Source organism: Cinclus cinclus, chromosome 1 (genome assembly GCF_963662255.1).
Source record: "Cinclus cinclus chromosome 1, bCinCin1.1, whole genome shotgun sequence".
Lineage (NCBI taxonomy): Eukaryota > Metazoa > Chordata > Aves > Passeriformes > Cinclidae > Cinclus > Cinclus cinclus.
The window spans coordinates 151,850,262-151,863,570 of NC_085046.1; the positions used below are offsets into that span (position 1 = coordinate 151,850,262).

Below are 13,309 nucleotides of genomic sequence, written 5' to 3' on the forward strand. Positions count from 1 at the left end.
GCCGCCAAGCCACCAAGGTCACTGAGGTCAGCAAAGTCACTGTGGCCACCACAATCACCAAGACCACCAGGAACTCAGAGCAACAAAGTCACCAAGGCCACCTGTCACTGTCTGCGTGGTCTCCTAGAACTGAGATCACCCACAAAAGGACATTTAGGTTGTTTAGAGTTCAAGTTTTCCCAGCTAGAGCACCGAAGGACAGTCAGGATGCCGTTTTCTGAGGTTTCCAAGGTTGTTTATTCTTTCCTGTCTAAGAAATTCTTTCTTTAACTAACAGAGGTCTGTGTAGCACGTGGATCCAAGGCACGCTCTGCCTGCCCTTGGTGCAGGACTTATCTTTTATACTATAAAGTACGTACCTAATGTTTACAATTACTTTCCAATACATGACACCTTTATTGCACTGTCCAACTTTGTCCCAAATCAATCCAATGATGCCATCCTGACTCAGAAGATGGATGACATGAAGAAGAACAAGAAAAGACATACCACGCCTAAAATCCTCCAACTTAGCTTTAAACCCCCTAATATAAACATTTATGAAATCTCAGTTTTCTACCTTCTAACAGTCTAATTTATGCTCTCCTTAAGTTTTGTGACTTGTAATTCTTCCTGCAATGATGGTAATTTTTTTCCAGGGAGTAAAATCCAGTCCCCGGGGGTCTTGGGCACTATACCAAGCCCTCTGAGCCCCCTGCCTGGAGGGTCTTGAGGCATCCAGGGAAGCCAACGGAACACCCTGGACTTCCACAGCCACCAAGGCCACCACTGTCACTATGGCCACCTTGGCCTCTGTGGCCTCCATGAGGTCACTGTGGCCACCACAGCCACTCTGGCCACCATGGTCACTATTATCACCAAGGCCACTGTGACCACCATGCTCACCAAGACTCCCTGAGCCACAAGGCTTCCACAGCCACTGTGGCCACAGTGCCACAAGGCCATGGTGCAAAGCAATTCTACTAAATAATTCCATCAAATCTATTGTGTCAGAAAATTTCTGTTAAATTATTCTATCAAAACAATTTTATTAAAATATTAAATCAATTGTATCAAAAATTCTATTAAATTTTTCTATCAAACAATTCTATTAAATAATTCTGCCCAAACTTTCCATGTAATAATTGTATCAAAGTCATTCTATTAAATTAGTCTATCCAAGCCACTCTATTAAATAATTCTATCAAAACAATTCCAGTAAATTCTTCTATCAAAATCACTTTTTTAAACTATTGTATCAAATAAATGGTATTAAAAATTCTAATAAATCATTCTATCAAAGCAATTCCATTAAATAATTCAATGAGAACAATTCCATTAAACTATTGTATCAAAGCCATTCTATTAAATAATTGTATCAGATAAATTGTAAGAAAACAATTCTATTAAATTATTCTATCAAAACCATTCTGTTAAATAATTTTATCGGATCAATTGCAGCAAAATAATTCCATTAAGTTATTCTAGCAAAGCAGTTCCATTACATAATTCTTTCCAAACAGTTCCTTTTAATAACTGTATCAAAACAATTCTATGAAATTATTCCATCGAAAGAGATCCATTAAAGAATTGTGTCAAAGCCAGCAAAGACAGACAATTCCCAAGCAGGGCTCGATGTCGCTCCCTGTGGAGGGCGCTCAGCCCTCAGACCCGGGGGTGTCTGCGCTCCCACGGAGGGAGCAGACCTGAAGGCCAAAAGGTTTCAGCCACAGCTCTAGAGAAAGGCCCTTGGGTGGCCAAACCCCTCGGTGTGATTGTCCTGGTTTACAATACAAGATAGATATTCTATTACCATCTGAGAAGGGTGATCATCCTTATCTCTGTGGGGAGTATCTTCTGTTAATGGGCCATTGATCCTACTGTATAACTGATAAGATTACATCATCCCATTGGGAGGTGTTCCAGCCAGGAGGACGAGCCAAGCCTTTGCTACCTAGATAAAAACTGAGGTTTAGAACGCCAAAGGCAGCCTTTTTCCACTGGATTCCAGAGGAAGAACCAGGCTTTTTCCACATCATTGCTGGACCCTTTGGAGGGAAACTGCACCTTCTACAATACCACTGCTTCAACTGAACCACATCTGTAATCCAGGAGGACTGTAGCCACCATTTAATCGGATTGCACCAACACCCTGACTGACAGGGTATCCAGTTGTATTCTGACTCTGTCAGTAGTTTTATTTTTTATTATTTTGTATATTTATGTATTTTGTTTTTCCTTTTTCTCTTCCCTATTAAAAATTGCATTGCTGACTTGAAGTCTCACTGGTTTTGCTTTTCCAACCAATACAGACTAGTTCTGTAACACTGAAGCAGCTGTGCCAGTCAAAAACGAAAGTTCAGGGTGAGGTGAACCCAGAAATGGGACACTCGACAAAAACCGTTACCTGAAGTGTTTTTATGACTCTCAAGGAGAGAAGAATTGTATCGTAAAAAGGCGGAACCATGCAAATCATTTACAGGAAAAGCCGTAGTTCTCCTATATTAGCTAAGAAGGCCATTTAAATGAATATTTATAATTAGGGTGGATAAATACCCTGTAGCAAAGTCCTCCTGAGCTGCAGGACGAGGAGAGATCTGCTGTGAGTCCGAGCTGATCAAGAATTCTGGCTCTTGGAACCTCCGGGTGTGACAGGGAGTTCAGTCTGGCCGAATTCGGTATCAGGGGCTGGGGGGACACAGGGGACGCTTGGGGGGGGACAGGAAACTGTGGGACTATGAGATTGGGGTCTGGGGGGCACTGGGGGAGTCATGGGAGTGGGATTCTGGTCCTGGGGTGCTCTGGGAGAAAGTGAGGGGGGACACGGGATGGTGGGAGTGGGACTGAGGTGACGGGGAGACTGGGACACAATGTGGGGGTCGGGAGTGACACCCGGATTTGAGTTGGGGTTCTGGGGCGACAGCAAAGAAATTGGAGACTGGGTTTGGGGTCTGGGAACAGGCAATGGGGAACAGTCAGGGGCACAGGGAGTGACCCCAGGATTTGGCTTGGGGTCCTGTGGGGGATGAGGAGAATTTTAATCATGGGAATAGGATTGAGCTTCTGGAGCGGGTGGGAGTGGTACTGTGGGATTGGGATTGGGGTCCCTGGGGTGGTTGGGGGATGTTGTGGAGGGAGATGTAACCCCAGGATTTGGGATCAGAGACCCTGGACATGTCCAGGGGTCTCCTGGCCATCAGTGCCTCCCTTCCCCCTGGGCTGACCCCACTCCCCGCCCCAGTCCTTCACCGAGGAATCCTCCTCGAGTCACCTCTCTTATAAACGAGAAACACAAATTCTCAATATTTGGCAAAATTTAGATTGCTTTATTTGGTACAGATGAAGCAAGCAGCACTGGGGAACGTGGGGGTTCTCCCCTCACTCCACACTCCCCTGAACCTTGGTTTGCAGCCTCTTCTTACAGGATGGTCCCTTTTTGTAATTTTTAATTTTTTGCCAGGTGAACAGTGGTGGTCAAATAAATATCTGTAAAGTCCCTGGGTGATTATCAATCTCATAGACAACCATCTGGACTTGGTAGATATAAATCAGCAAAAGTTCGGAAGTCTGGTCTTTGTAGATAGGCAGCATTGATCAAACGAAGTCAGGAGCTCTGATGCGGTAAAATCTATCAGACTGTTGGAAAGTCTGATTTTGGAAACTGGTAGTGGATGCAACTTATTTAGAAAACAAAATGTTCATAACAGGGGGATTGAAAACAGAATGATTTAATGATATGTTTTCCTCTCTCTAATGTCTGTGCTTCACTTCAGACCTTCCTACTCTGGTTTATACAAACCCCAATGCTCTTATGATTGACTTGAATCTTTTATCAATTATCACACCTCTGTGTCCCCTCAGTGTCCCCCTGTGTCACCCTCAGTGTCCCCCTGTGTCACCACCAGTGTCCCCTTTGTGTCCCCCAGTGTCCACTCTGGTCCCTGTGGCCTCTCTCCTCCATGGCCCTCCTGGCTCTCCCCCTGGCGCTGCTGGCAATGACCATGGCCACCACAGCCGTCGAGGAAAAGCCCCTGGACATGGCCCCGAACTCCTTTGATGACCAGTACCAGGGCTGTGGCCCTGCCATGAATAAGGCATTGCCGGCCCTGAACTGCTCCGAATTCCTGAAGAATTCTCTGTTTGCCCAGGTCTGGCCTAGAGCCGTGACTGAGTGGCAGTGTCGGGGGTCCCCACTGTCCCCTCTGTCATCCTCAGCCCAGGCCATCGCCCTCATGGCCTACACCATGGATGATCTGTACAGGGACTTCAACAAGAATGTGAGTGTGGCTGGGCACTCCCGCCAGCAATACCGCGACAAGTTCCACTTCAAAACTCTGCATTTCCTGCTGACCGGGGCTGTGCAACGGCTGCGGGATGCCCAGGGGAAGAAATGTCGCTGGGTGTTCCGAGGGGTGAAAAAGTACAAGTACAAGGCAAAGGTTGGAGACATCGTACGGTTCGGTCAATTCACATCATCATCGATTTGTAAAAATGTCATCAAAAATTTCGGGAACACCACGGTGTTCAAGGTGCAGACGTGTCACGGTGCGTACATCAAGGAGTTCTCCAAATATCCCAATGAGGAGGAGGTGCTGATCCCACCCTTCGAGAAGTTCAGGGTCACTAAAGTCAGCGACAATGGGGATAACGTGCAGATCAAACTCAACTCCGTCGGGACCTACAGCAAATACAACTGCGAGTGGCTGAGAGGTGGGGACAGCCTGGGGCCATGGGGACACCCACTGGGGCCATGGGGACACCCATGATGAGGCCTAGGGGACAATGACACTCCCTGGGGATGGGGGACAGGGACAGGGACAGCCACAGTGTGTGTGTGGGGACAAGGACACCCTTGGGTGCTGGGGACACCAAGTCTGGGGACAGGAATGACCATGACAGGGTACAGGGATGGGGAACCCCAAATGTGGGAGGGGAGGAGGAAAGGGACAGGGACATGGAGAGGGCCAGGGCCAGGGACAAGGACACCCCCGTTCCAAGCCTGTCCTTTCTCTGCAGGGTCCAGTCACTGCACTGGGGACAGGCCCTGTGTGCTGGACGTGGAAGTGCCAGGACCCCTCCATGGCAACCCCTGACCCCCCAGCACTGCCTGTCTCCCCCCATGGCCCTCCCTGTCACCTTGACCTCGGTCACCCCTAAGCCCACCATTCCCCCTGACCTCCCTGGCCCCCTCACGCTCCCATGTCCCTGGGGGGCCCATGGTCCCCCTGACTCCCCTCTTTGTCCCCCAGGTGGAAACGTCCCCAGGGCCCCCTGCCACCTTTGAGGACTCCTCTTGGCCACCACAGCCCTGGCACTGGCCACTGGCATCCTCTGAGCCACCAAGCCACCAAGGTCACTGAAGTCAGCAAAGTCACTGTGGCCACCACAATCACAAAGACCACCAGGAACTCCAGGAAACAAAGTCACCAAGGCCACCACAGCCACCACTTCCACCATGGCCACCTTGGCCTCTGTGGCCTCCATGAGGTCACTGTGGCCACCACTGGCACTGTGGCCATTGTGGCCACCACAGCCACTCTGTTCACCATGGTCACTATTATCACCAAGGCCACTGTGACCACCATGCTCACCAAGACTCCCTGAGCCACAAGGCTTCCACATCCACCGTGGCCACAGTGCCACAAGGCCATGGTGCAAAACAGTTCTACTAAATAATTCCATCAAATCTATGGTGTCAAAACAATTCCATTAAAATCTTCTATCAAAACAATTCCATTAAAATCTTCTATCAAAAAAATTTTATTCAAATATTGTATCAAATCAATTGCATCAAAAAATTTCATTATTTTTTTCTATCAAACAATTCCATTAAATCATTCCACCAAAACATTCCATTTAATAATTGTATCAAAGCTTTTCTATTAAATAATTCTATCAAAACAATTCCATTAAATTATTCTATCAAAACAATTCCATTAAATAACTGTGTCAAAGCCAGCAATGAGAGACAATTCCCAAGCAGGGCTCGATGTGGCTCCCTGTGGAGGGCGCTCAGCCCTCAGACCCGGGGGTGTCTGCGCTCCCACGGAGGGAGCAGACCTGAAGGCCAAAAGGTTTCAGACACAGCTCTAGAGAAATGCCCTTGGGTGGCCAAACCCCTCGGTGTGATGGAGACACAAAATTCCAGCCCAGCGTGCCTTGCAGCTCATGCAGATTCTCTCGATCCTATTTGCCCTGCCCCTCTTGCTTTGCCCCTGTACCCTCAGATGATTCCCTGGTTGCTCTACCCTGGCTCCCCCTGCATCAGCTGCAGGACACAAGTCACTTTTGCGTTGCTGCTTCCCCAAGGAGAACCCCTCACGTTTTAGCCAGGGCTATCCAAGGGTTGACCGGGATCCTTCCCTCAACCCCTGGCAGAAGAATCCCGAGGATCAGTCGAAGGCTTGACCGCCTGCCCTGAAGTCTTGAGTTGACCCAAAATACCTTTCCAGACCGATGAAAAATTATAAGTTGGAACCAATACTGGGGATGGCATTCTGACTTAATTCTATATTGGGGTCTTTTCCTTTTGTTTTGCCTTTTATTTTTGGGCACGGCAACAAAGCTCCAGGATGGATAACAAGCTTAGTCACCCTAAGCTTAGCCCTCCTGAGAGAGGCATATGTAACCAAGTTGTGGGGACCCTTGAGTCGGGGGAATTTAAGTTTTCTAAAGGGAATCTTCAATATTTTCATTATTTTAAAATTGCATTTTTACATACATTCCCAACGCTATACAGAATTCTGGTTGTTTCAATTTTTATTTAGGACAGTGTAGGGAAGAAGCTGTACAATGTTCAGGCTGGTGGAGACTTATCAGTTGCTAAATTTAATACCTCTATTTCATATTATTGTTTAGGTAATTGAAATACTGGGGAAAGCTTTTTCTTTGGCCTTCAGATTAAAAACCCCTTCCCCTCCTTCCTCCCCCTGTGCTCCCAAGCCTTCATCCCCACACGAGGGGCGATCAGCAGGCGGGCAGTGCCCGAGTTCACAGGGTTGCTGCCGATCCTCTGATGCTTCCCGATCCCCTCTCTACCCTCCCCAGGATAGCAAGGTGCCTGCTGCCCTGGACCTTCCCCCCAGCCTCCTCCCCATGCCCACTTTGGCATTTCCATCTTCTGTTCTTCCCCCACAAAATGGTGCTGGCCATGTGGCCATCCCCACCATTTTGTGTTCCCCACATCCAAGTTTTCCCATCCTAACTCTCCAAGATGGACACTGTCCTACATGCGACGCTCCTTCCATCCCCATCGCGGCCGGCTCCTCCCTCCCCACCACTTCATTGGGTGTAACTGCTCCAGGGCCCTCCCCTTCCATCAGGAAAACACTCCCCAGCATGGACCCCACCCCTTCCTCTACCCTTGTTCTGCAAGGGGGAAAAGATCCATCGGCCAGGCATGATGGACGCTGAGGCAAATGTGACCATCATCACCCGCTCTGAGTGGCCAGCAAACTGGGAACGGCAGCCTGTGGCTGGCATGATATCCAGGATTGGAGGGGTTGCAGTCTCCATGAGGAGCATTGACAAAACACAGTAGTAGAGAGTCCCGAGGGCAAAATGGCAACCCTGTGACCATACATGGTGAGGGGCCCCTATCACCTTGTGGGGCAGGGACCTCTTGTCTCAATGGGGGACTTCCATTAGAATTCCCAGCAGGGATTTGAAATCGGGGCCGCCGAAGAGCGCGCGCCACCTCCCATCCCTCGGCTCACCTGGAAACATCCCCGGATGGCGTGGGTCCATCCGTGGCCCCTCTCCAAGGTGAAACTACGCTCGCTGGTTGCCCCTGTGGAGGAGCAGCTTGCTAAGGGCCACATTACTGAGTCTAGCAGCCCTTGGAACTCCCCTATATTTGTCTTCAACAAAAACTGGGAAGAGACATGGAGGTTCCTCCACAATCTTTGAAAGATCAATGGGGCCATTGAAGATATGGCTCCCCTCCAGCTCTGGTTTGGCCTCACCATCAGTGTTGCCCTGAGAATGGAAACTTGTCATAAAGACCTAAGGATTCCTTCCTTAGTGTCCCCCTCCATCCACAAGATGGGCCCAGGTTCTCCTTCTCTGTTCCCTCCCCCAACAGATGGGCCCCTCCCAGACGTTACCATTGGCTTCTCCTTCCACAGGGCATGAACAATTCCCCCTCTATTTCCCAAGGGTACGTTGCCCACATCCTGTCACCCACCTGGAAGCCGTTCCCCGAGGCAATCATCCATCACTGCACGGATGACACTTTGGTCTGTGCATCAGAAAAGACTTACCTGCACAGGACTGTTGAGAAAACCGTAAAGGTCATCGAGGACACTGAGTTTGAACTCTGGAAGGTGAAATTCAAGACGCCTGCTCTTGAACTCACCTCGGACTCCAAATCCAAGAGCAAATCACCGTGCCCTAGCAGTTCACCATCCAGGACAACCCCAAAACCCAAAGAGACTTGCACCAATTATGTGGATCCATCAGTTGGGTACGTTCTCTGCTGTGAATCACGACAGAGAACCTCGGCCTTTGGTTCAAACTCCTTTGCTGGAGCAAGAACCTGGATTCACCACGAACCCTCACACTGGAGGCCCGAGGATCTATCATCAAATTCCAGGAGGTTTTGTCTTCACACCGAGCCCACTGTATTGAGCCCAGCCTGCCTCTCCACCTCCTCATCTTAGGTAAGGCACCTCGCTTTCATGGCCTCACCCACCAGTGGGACGCCATACAAAAGGACTCACTTCTAATGTTTTAATCACTTTGAATGGCTATTTACACACAACCAACCCACCAAGGCCATCATTACACCATGAGAAATAATTTCACACCTTGTAAAAAAAGCCCGAGTTCACTTCCTTTCTCTTGTGGGCACTGATGTCACTTGTATCCATCTCCCGTTAGCGACTACTGGAGATCTGATAACTTACTCCAAACTAACGAGAGCCTCCAGTTCGCTCTCGATACTTACACTGGCCAAACCTTGTTTCATCCACCCAGCCAGAAGATGTTTAAATTAGAATTTAATCTTGTCCCTCCATTTCTACAAAGCAAAACTCCTGTCAAAGCCTTCACCATTTTTCCTGGTGGCTCAGGCTCTTCCCACAAGTCAGTAATGACTTGGAGAAATGCCAGGACACAGAAGTGGGAGTCTGATGTCCAGGTGGTGGAAGGATCCCCACAGATTGCTGAGCCAGCAGCCGTCGTCAGGGCCTTTGAGAGATTTCAACAGCCATTCAATTTGATAACTGATTCGGCTTACGTAGCAGGTGTAACTATGAGAGCTGGACATTGCTTTGTCAAGGAGGTCTCAAACCCAAATGTGTACAAGTTGCTTTCAAGATTACTGTACCTCATCTCCAACAGGAAACCACCATTATATGTGATGCCTGTGAAATATGCGTGTGAAACCAGACACCCATGCGGCCTGGGGGAGAGACAGCAGGGCCCGGTTCCAGCAAGGCTCCCCCCAGCCTGGGCAGGGTGGAGAGAAGAGCCCCAGCCCGTGGCTGGAACTGAATGCAGCAATCACCAGAAAACAGCCCTGGAGCCAGAAAACGCATCACCAATTTCTGGCTGGGCCCTGCAATCCAAGCCCAGCCCCCAGTGTGGCCTTGAAAGACTCTTCATGGTAAATAGCTCTGGCCAGGACACCTGGGAGAGATCACAGGACACTCTGCTGTCCGGGCAAGGTATTAACTCTTTCACTGTCCAGAATGAGACTTGCAGACACTTTGTTCTCTCTCCCGAGTGAAAGAAGGAGACCAAGATGAAGACACAAACAGAAAGAGCATAAAAACACGGAGGTCAGGCAGAAGGAAGTGTCAGGTCCCAGGTGAGGGAAGGAGGAGAATCATGGACTGAAATTTTTCTTCTTCTATGCTATGGAGAAGACACCCTTCCCTCCCTATAACACATAAAGGAATTATGGCATGGATTGAATGTTCTAACTCTGGCTGTGAGCAGAGGCATTGGTGTTAAAGTAAGCAGATGTTGAAACTGCTGTGATCCCCCAAGTTTGAATAGTGAGGAGATGAAGCCCCCTGCTGTTCCCCAGGGAAGAAGAAGAAGAAGGAGAAAAAGAAGAAGATGAAGAAATGCCTCTGTTTACAAAGAGGAAGGCAGTTTTTGTTTGAATTGTTACAATCCTTCAAGTGTGCCCCATAATTGATATGGTCCTCAGGGATGGTTCTGGGAACTCTGTTAGTCAAGGAAGGGATTTTTACACCGTGATCAGATTTCCATTCTCCTGGGTGGCTGATCACTGTGACATCAAGGCCACGAGAAAACGGTTTCCTGTGGAGAAATCTCCATAGACTGAAGAGAGAAGTCTGCTCTCTGAAGTGAATTGTTGAGACACAGTTTTAGAGCTGGCTAAGTGACTGAGTTGTTTTCTGTATGTTTTCAGTGTGAAAGAACAGAAGTGTGCAGGGGGAGGAAGAGCGCTCTGAAGTTTTATTCTGAGTTTGATTCTTTTTTTTTTTTCTTATAGTTGGTAGTAGTATATTTTCTCTTTCTACCATTTAAAGTTGTGCCTGTTTTGCTTTCCTCCTAATCCTATATCATCAGGAAAATTTAAAATGGGCAAACCAAAACCACAACAGGAAACTGGTGTTTCTGCCCAGTTTTGAACAGAAACGGGGACAGGGGGAAACTGTTTTGAAGGGTTTATTTTCATTCTCATTATCCTGCTCTGATTTTGTCAGTGTAACAAATTTCCTTCATATTTCTGATTCAAATCTTTTTTGCCCTCAATGGTTTTTGATGAGTGATCTCTCCCGGGTCTTATCTCAAGCCATGAACCCTTGGTTCTATTTTCTCTCCTCTCTCCAGTGGCAGAGGGGAGAGGCTGAGGGCCTTTGGTGGGTGCCTGCCAGCCAGCCTGGGTAAAACCAAGACAACAGCTGAGGAGGGAATTTCACCAGCACAGGTGAGGCCTGGATAGAGTTGGGCAGATGGAAAATTGGCCGCGTATCCAAAAGGCCCAAATAAAGAGGGTGGTAACTCCCAATAACCAGGCCAGGCCCAGCCTGACTGATGCTGGAATTGGGGAAGGACAGAAGCACCAGCAAAGCTCAGGGGAGTCGATGGGATGGGGACTGGTGTGCGGCCTCAGACACTCAGCGTCCCTAGGACAGAACTGTCAGGTCTGAGAGCAATGAGGGATTTGTCTTTACAAACGAGCTGTGGGTCTGCTGGAAGATAAAAGCGGCACTGAGGGATAAAAGAAATAATGGGAAGGGTTCCAATGATTGATGAAAGGAAAGAGATTTTTGCCTTTTCAGACACACTGTAGGTTTGCTGATAAATGAAACTGGATATTGAAAGATGAAGGTAGCAATGGGGATGACCCATGAAATTCCATAAGAATGAAAAATTAAACGGGAGGGTTTTACATTAAAGGGGAGCCTCAGGTATCAGGTGTTTCAGGGAGTCTCCCAAATACCTCAGCCAATGGGGAAACAGAGACTGAAATGCGGCCAGGAAATAGGGATAAACAGGGAGGCTGCGTCCTCCAAAACTTCAGAGACCCCAGGGGAATGTCCCATGGCCTCTCCCTTTATTGAAATAAACTAAAAGGACACTTCTGTCTCCTTTTTTGTACATAAAACTGTGGTGTTTGTGGCTTCATTTTCCTGACAGGTCTGTTCCAGCACAATGCCTGGTATGTTTTCAATTAACCCTTTGAACTCAAACCCATCACCTCCAGGGACCTCTGAAAGAGGAAACACTCCAGGGGATTGCAGGAAAATGGATTTTCTGAGCTACCACGCCAAGAAGGGTTCAGGTATCTCCTGGTGTTGGTGGATCCCTCTTTTGGGGCTCTAGAACTTCTCCTGCCACACCAACACAGCCGGGGAACTCCCCAAGAGATCATGGCCAGGCTTGGGGTGCCTACAGGGATGTCATCAGGTAGGGGACCCCATTTGGTGTCTGGGGTGTGACAGCAACTCAGTGAGCAGTGGGGAGTGGAACTGGGGACACTGGGGGGATGTGGGACTGTGGGATTGGGTCCTGAGGTGTGAGAAATAAGAGAGAGAATGGAAAGTTTCAGTTCTCCTGAAGGTGCTGGCTAAGGTGGAGAGATGAAAGAGCAAAAAAATATTAAGGAAAGGGAAAGTGTGGAAACAGCAGAGCAAAGGTAGCTGGAGACCTTGAGAACCAGAGCAAGAGAACTCCAGCGAAGTTTTTGCCTAGTCCTGTAACACTGAAGCAGCAGGGCCTTCCAAAAGCAAAAGTTCAGGGTGAGGTGAGCCCGGAAATGGGGCACTCAACGAAAACCACGACCTGGAGCGCTTTTTTTGAGTATCAAGGGGAGAAAAAATTTATCTAAGGAAGGCGGAGTCATGCAAATCATTGAGGGGAAAAGCTGTCGTCATGTATTAGCTAAGAAGGCCATTTTAATGAATATTTATATCTGGGGGGATAAATACCCTGTGGCAAAGTCCCCCCGAGGTGCAGGACCACGAGAGACCAGCTGTGAGTCCGAGCTGATCAAGAATTCCGGCTTTGGACCTCCGGGTGTGCCAGGGAGTTCACTCCGGCCTATTTCGGTATCAGGGCTTGGAAGGACCCTGGGGACACTTGGTGGGGGGGGGACAGGGGACTGTGGGATTGGGGTCTGGGGTGCACTGGGGGAGGCATGGGAGTGGGATTGTGGTCCTGGGGTGCTCTGGGAGAAAGTGAGGGGGGACACGGGATGGTGGGAGTGGGACTGAGGTGACGGGGAGACTGGGACACAATGTGGTGGTCGGGAGTGACACCTGGATTTGAGTTGGGGTTCTGGGGCGACAGCAAAGAAATTGGAGACTGGGTTTGGGGTCTGGGAACAGGCAATGGGGAACAGTCAGGGGCACAGGGAGTGACCCCAGGATTTGGCTTGGGGTCCTGTGGGGGATGAGGAGAATTTTAATCATGGGAATAGGAGTGAGCTTCTGGAGCGGGTGGGAGTGGTACTGTGGGATTGGGATTGGGGTCCCTGGGGTGGTTGGGGGATGTTGGGGAGGGAGATGTAACCCCAGGATTTGGGATCAGAGACCCTGGACATGTCCAGGGGTCTCCTGGCCAGCAGTGCCTCCCTTCCCCCTGGGCTGACCCCACTCCCCTCCCCAGTCCTTCACCGAGGAATCCTCCTCGAGTCACCTCTCTTATAAACGAGAAACACAAATTCTCAATATTTGGCAAAATTTAGATTGCTTTATTTGATACAGACAAAGCAAGCAGCACTGGGGAACGTGGGGGTTCTCCCCTCACTCCACACTCCCCTGAACCTTGGTTTGCAGCCTCTTCTTACAGGATGGTGCCTTTTTGTAATTTTTAATTTTTTGCCAGGTGAACAGTGGTGGTCGAATAA

At 48.9% G+C, this 13,309-nt stretch overlaps 1 protein-coding gene across 1 annotated transcript; it reads left to right on the forward strand.

The window, feature by feature from the left end:
* Positions 1–3,938: 3,938 nt before the first annotated feature.
* Positions 3,939–5,325, forward strand: LOC134043881 (erythroblast NAD(P)(+)--arginine ADP-ribosyltransferase-like). The gene is made up of 2 exons (XM_062492623.1): positions 3,939–4,689; positions 5,229–5,325. The coding sequence occupies exons 1-2, from the start codon at positions 3,939–3,941 to the stop codon at positions 5,261–5,263; spliced, it is 786 nt and encodes a 261-aa protein (XP_062348607.1). The 3' UTR covers positions 5,264–5,325.
* Positions 5,326–13,309: the final 7,984 nt, after the last annotated feature.

Bases quoted from the DNA above. Each gene is read 5' to 3' on its own strand.
- LOC134043881 (XM_062492623.1), top strand. From the start codon at position 3,939: ATGGCCCTCCTGGCTCTCCCCCTGGCGCTGCTGGCAATGACCATGGCC. The intron at 4,690-5,228 runs GTGGGGACAGCC...TTTGTCCCCCAG, and splicing joins CAACTGCGAGTGGCTGAGAG to GTGGAAACGTCCCCAGGGCC.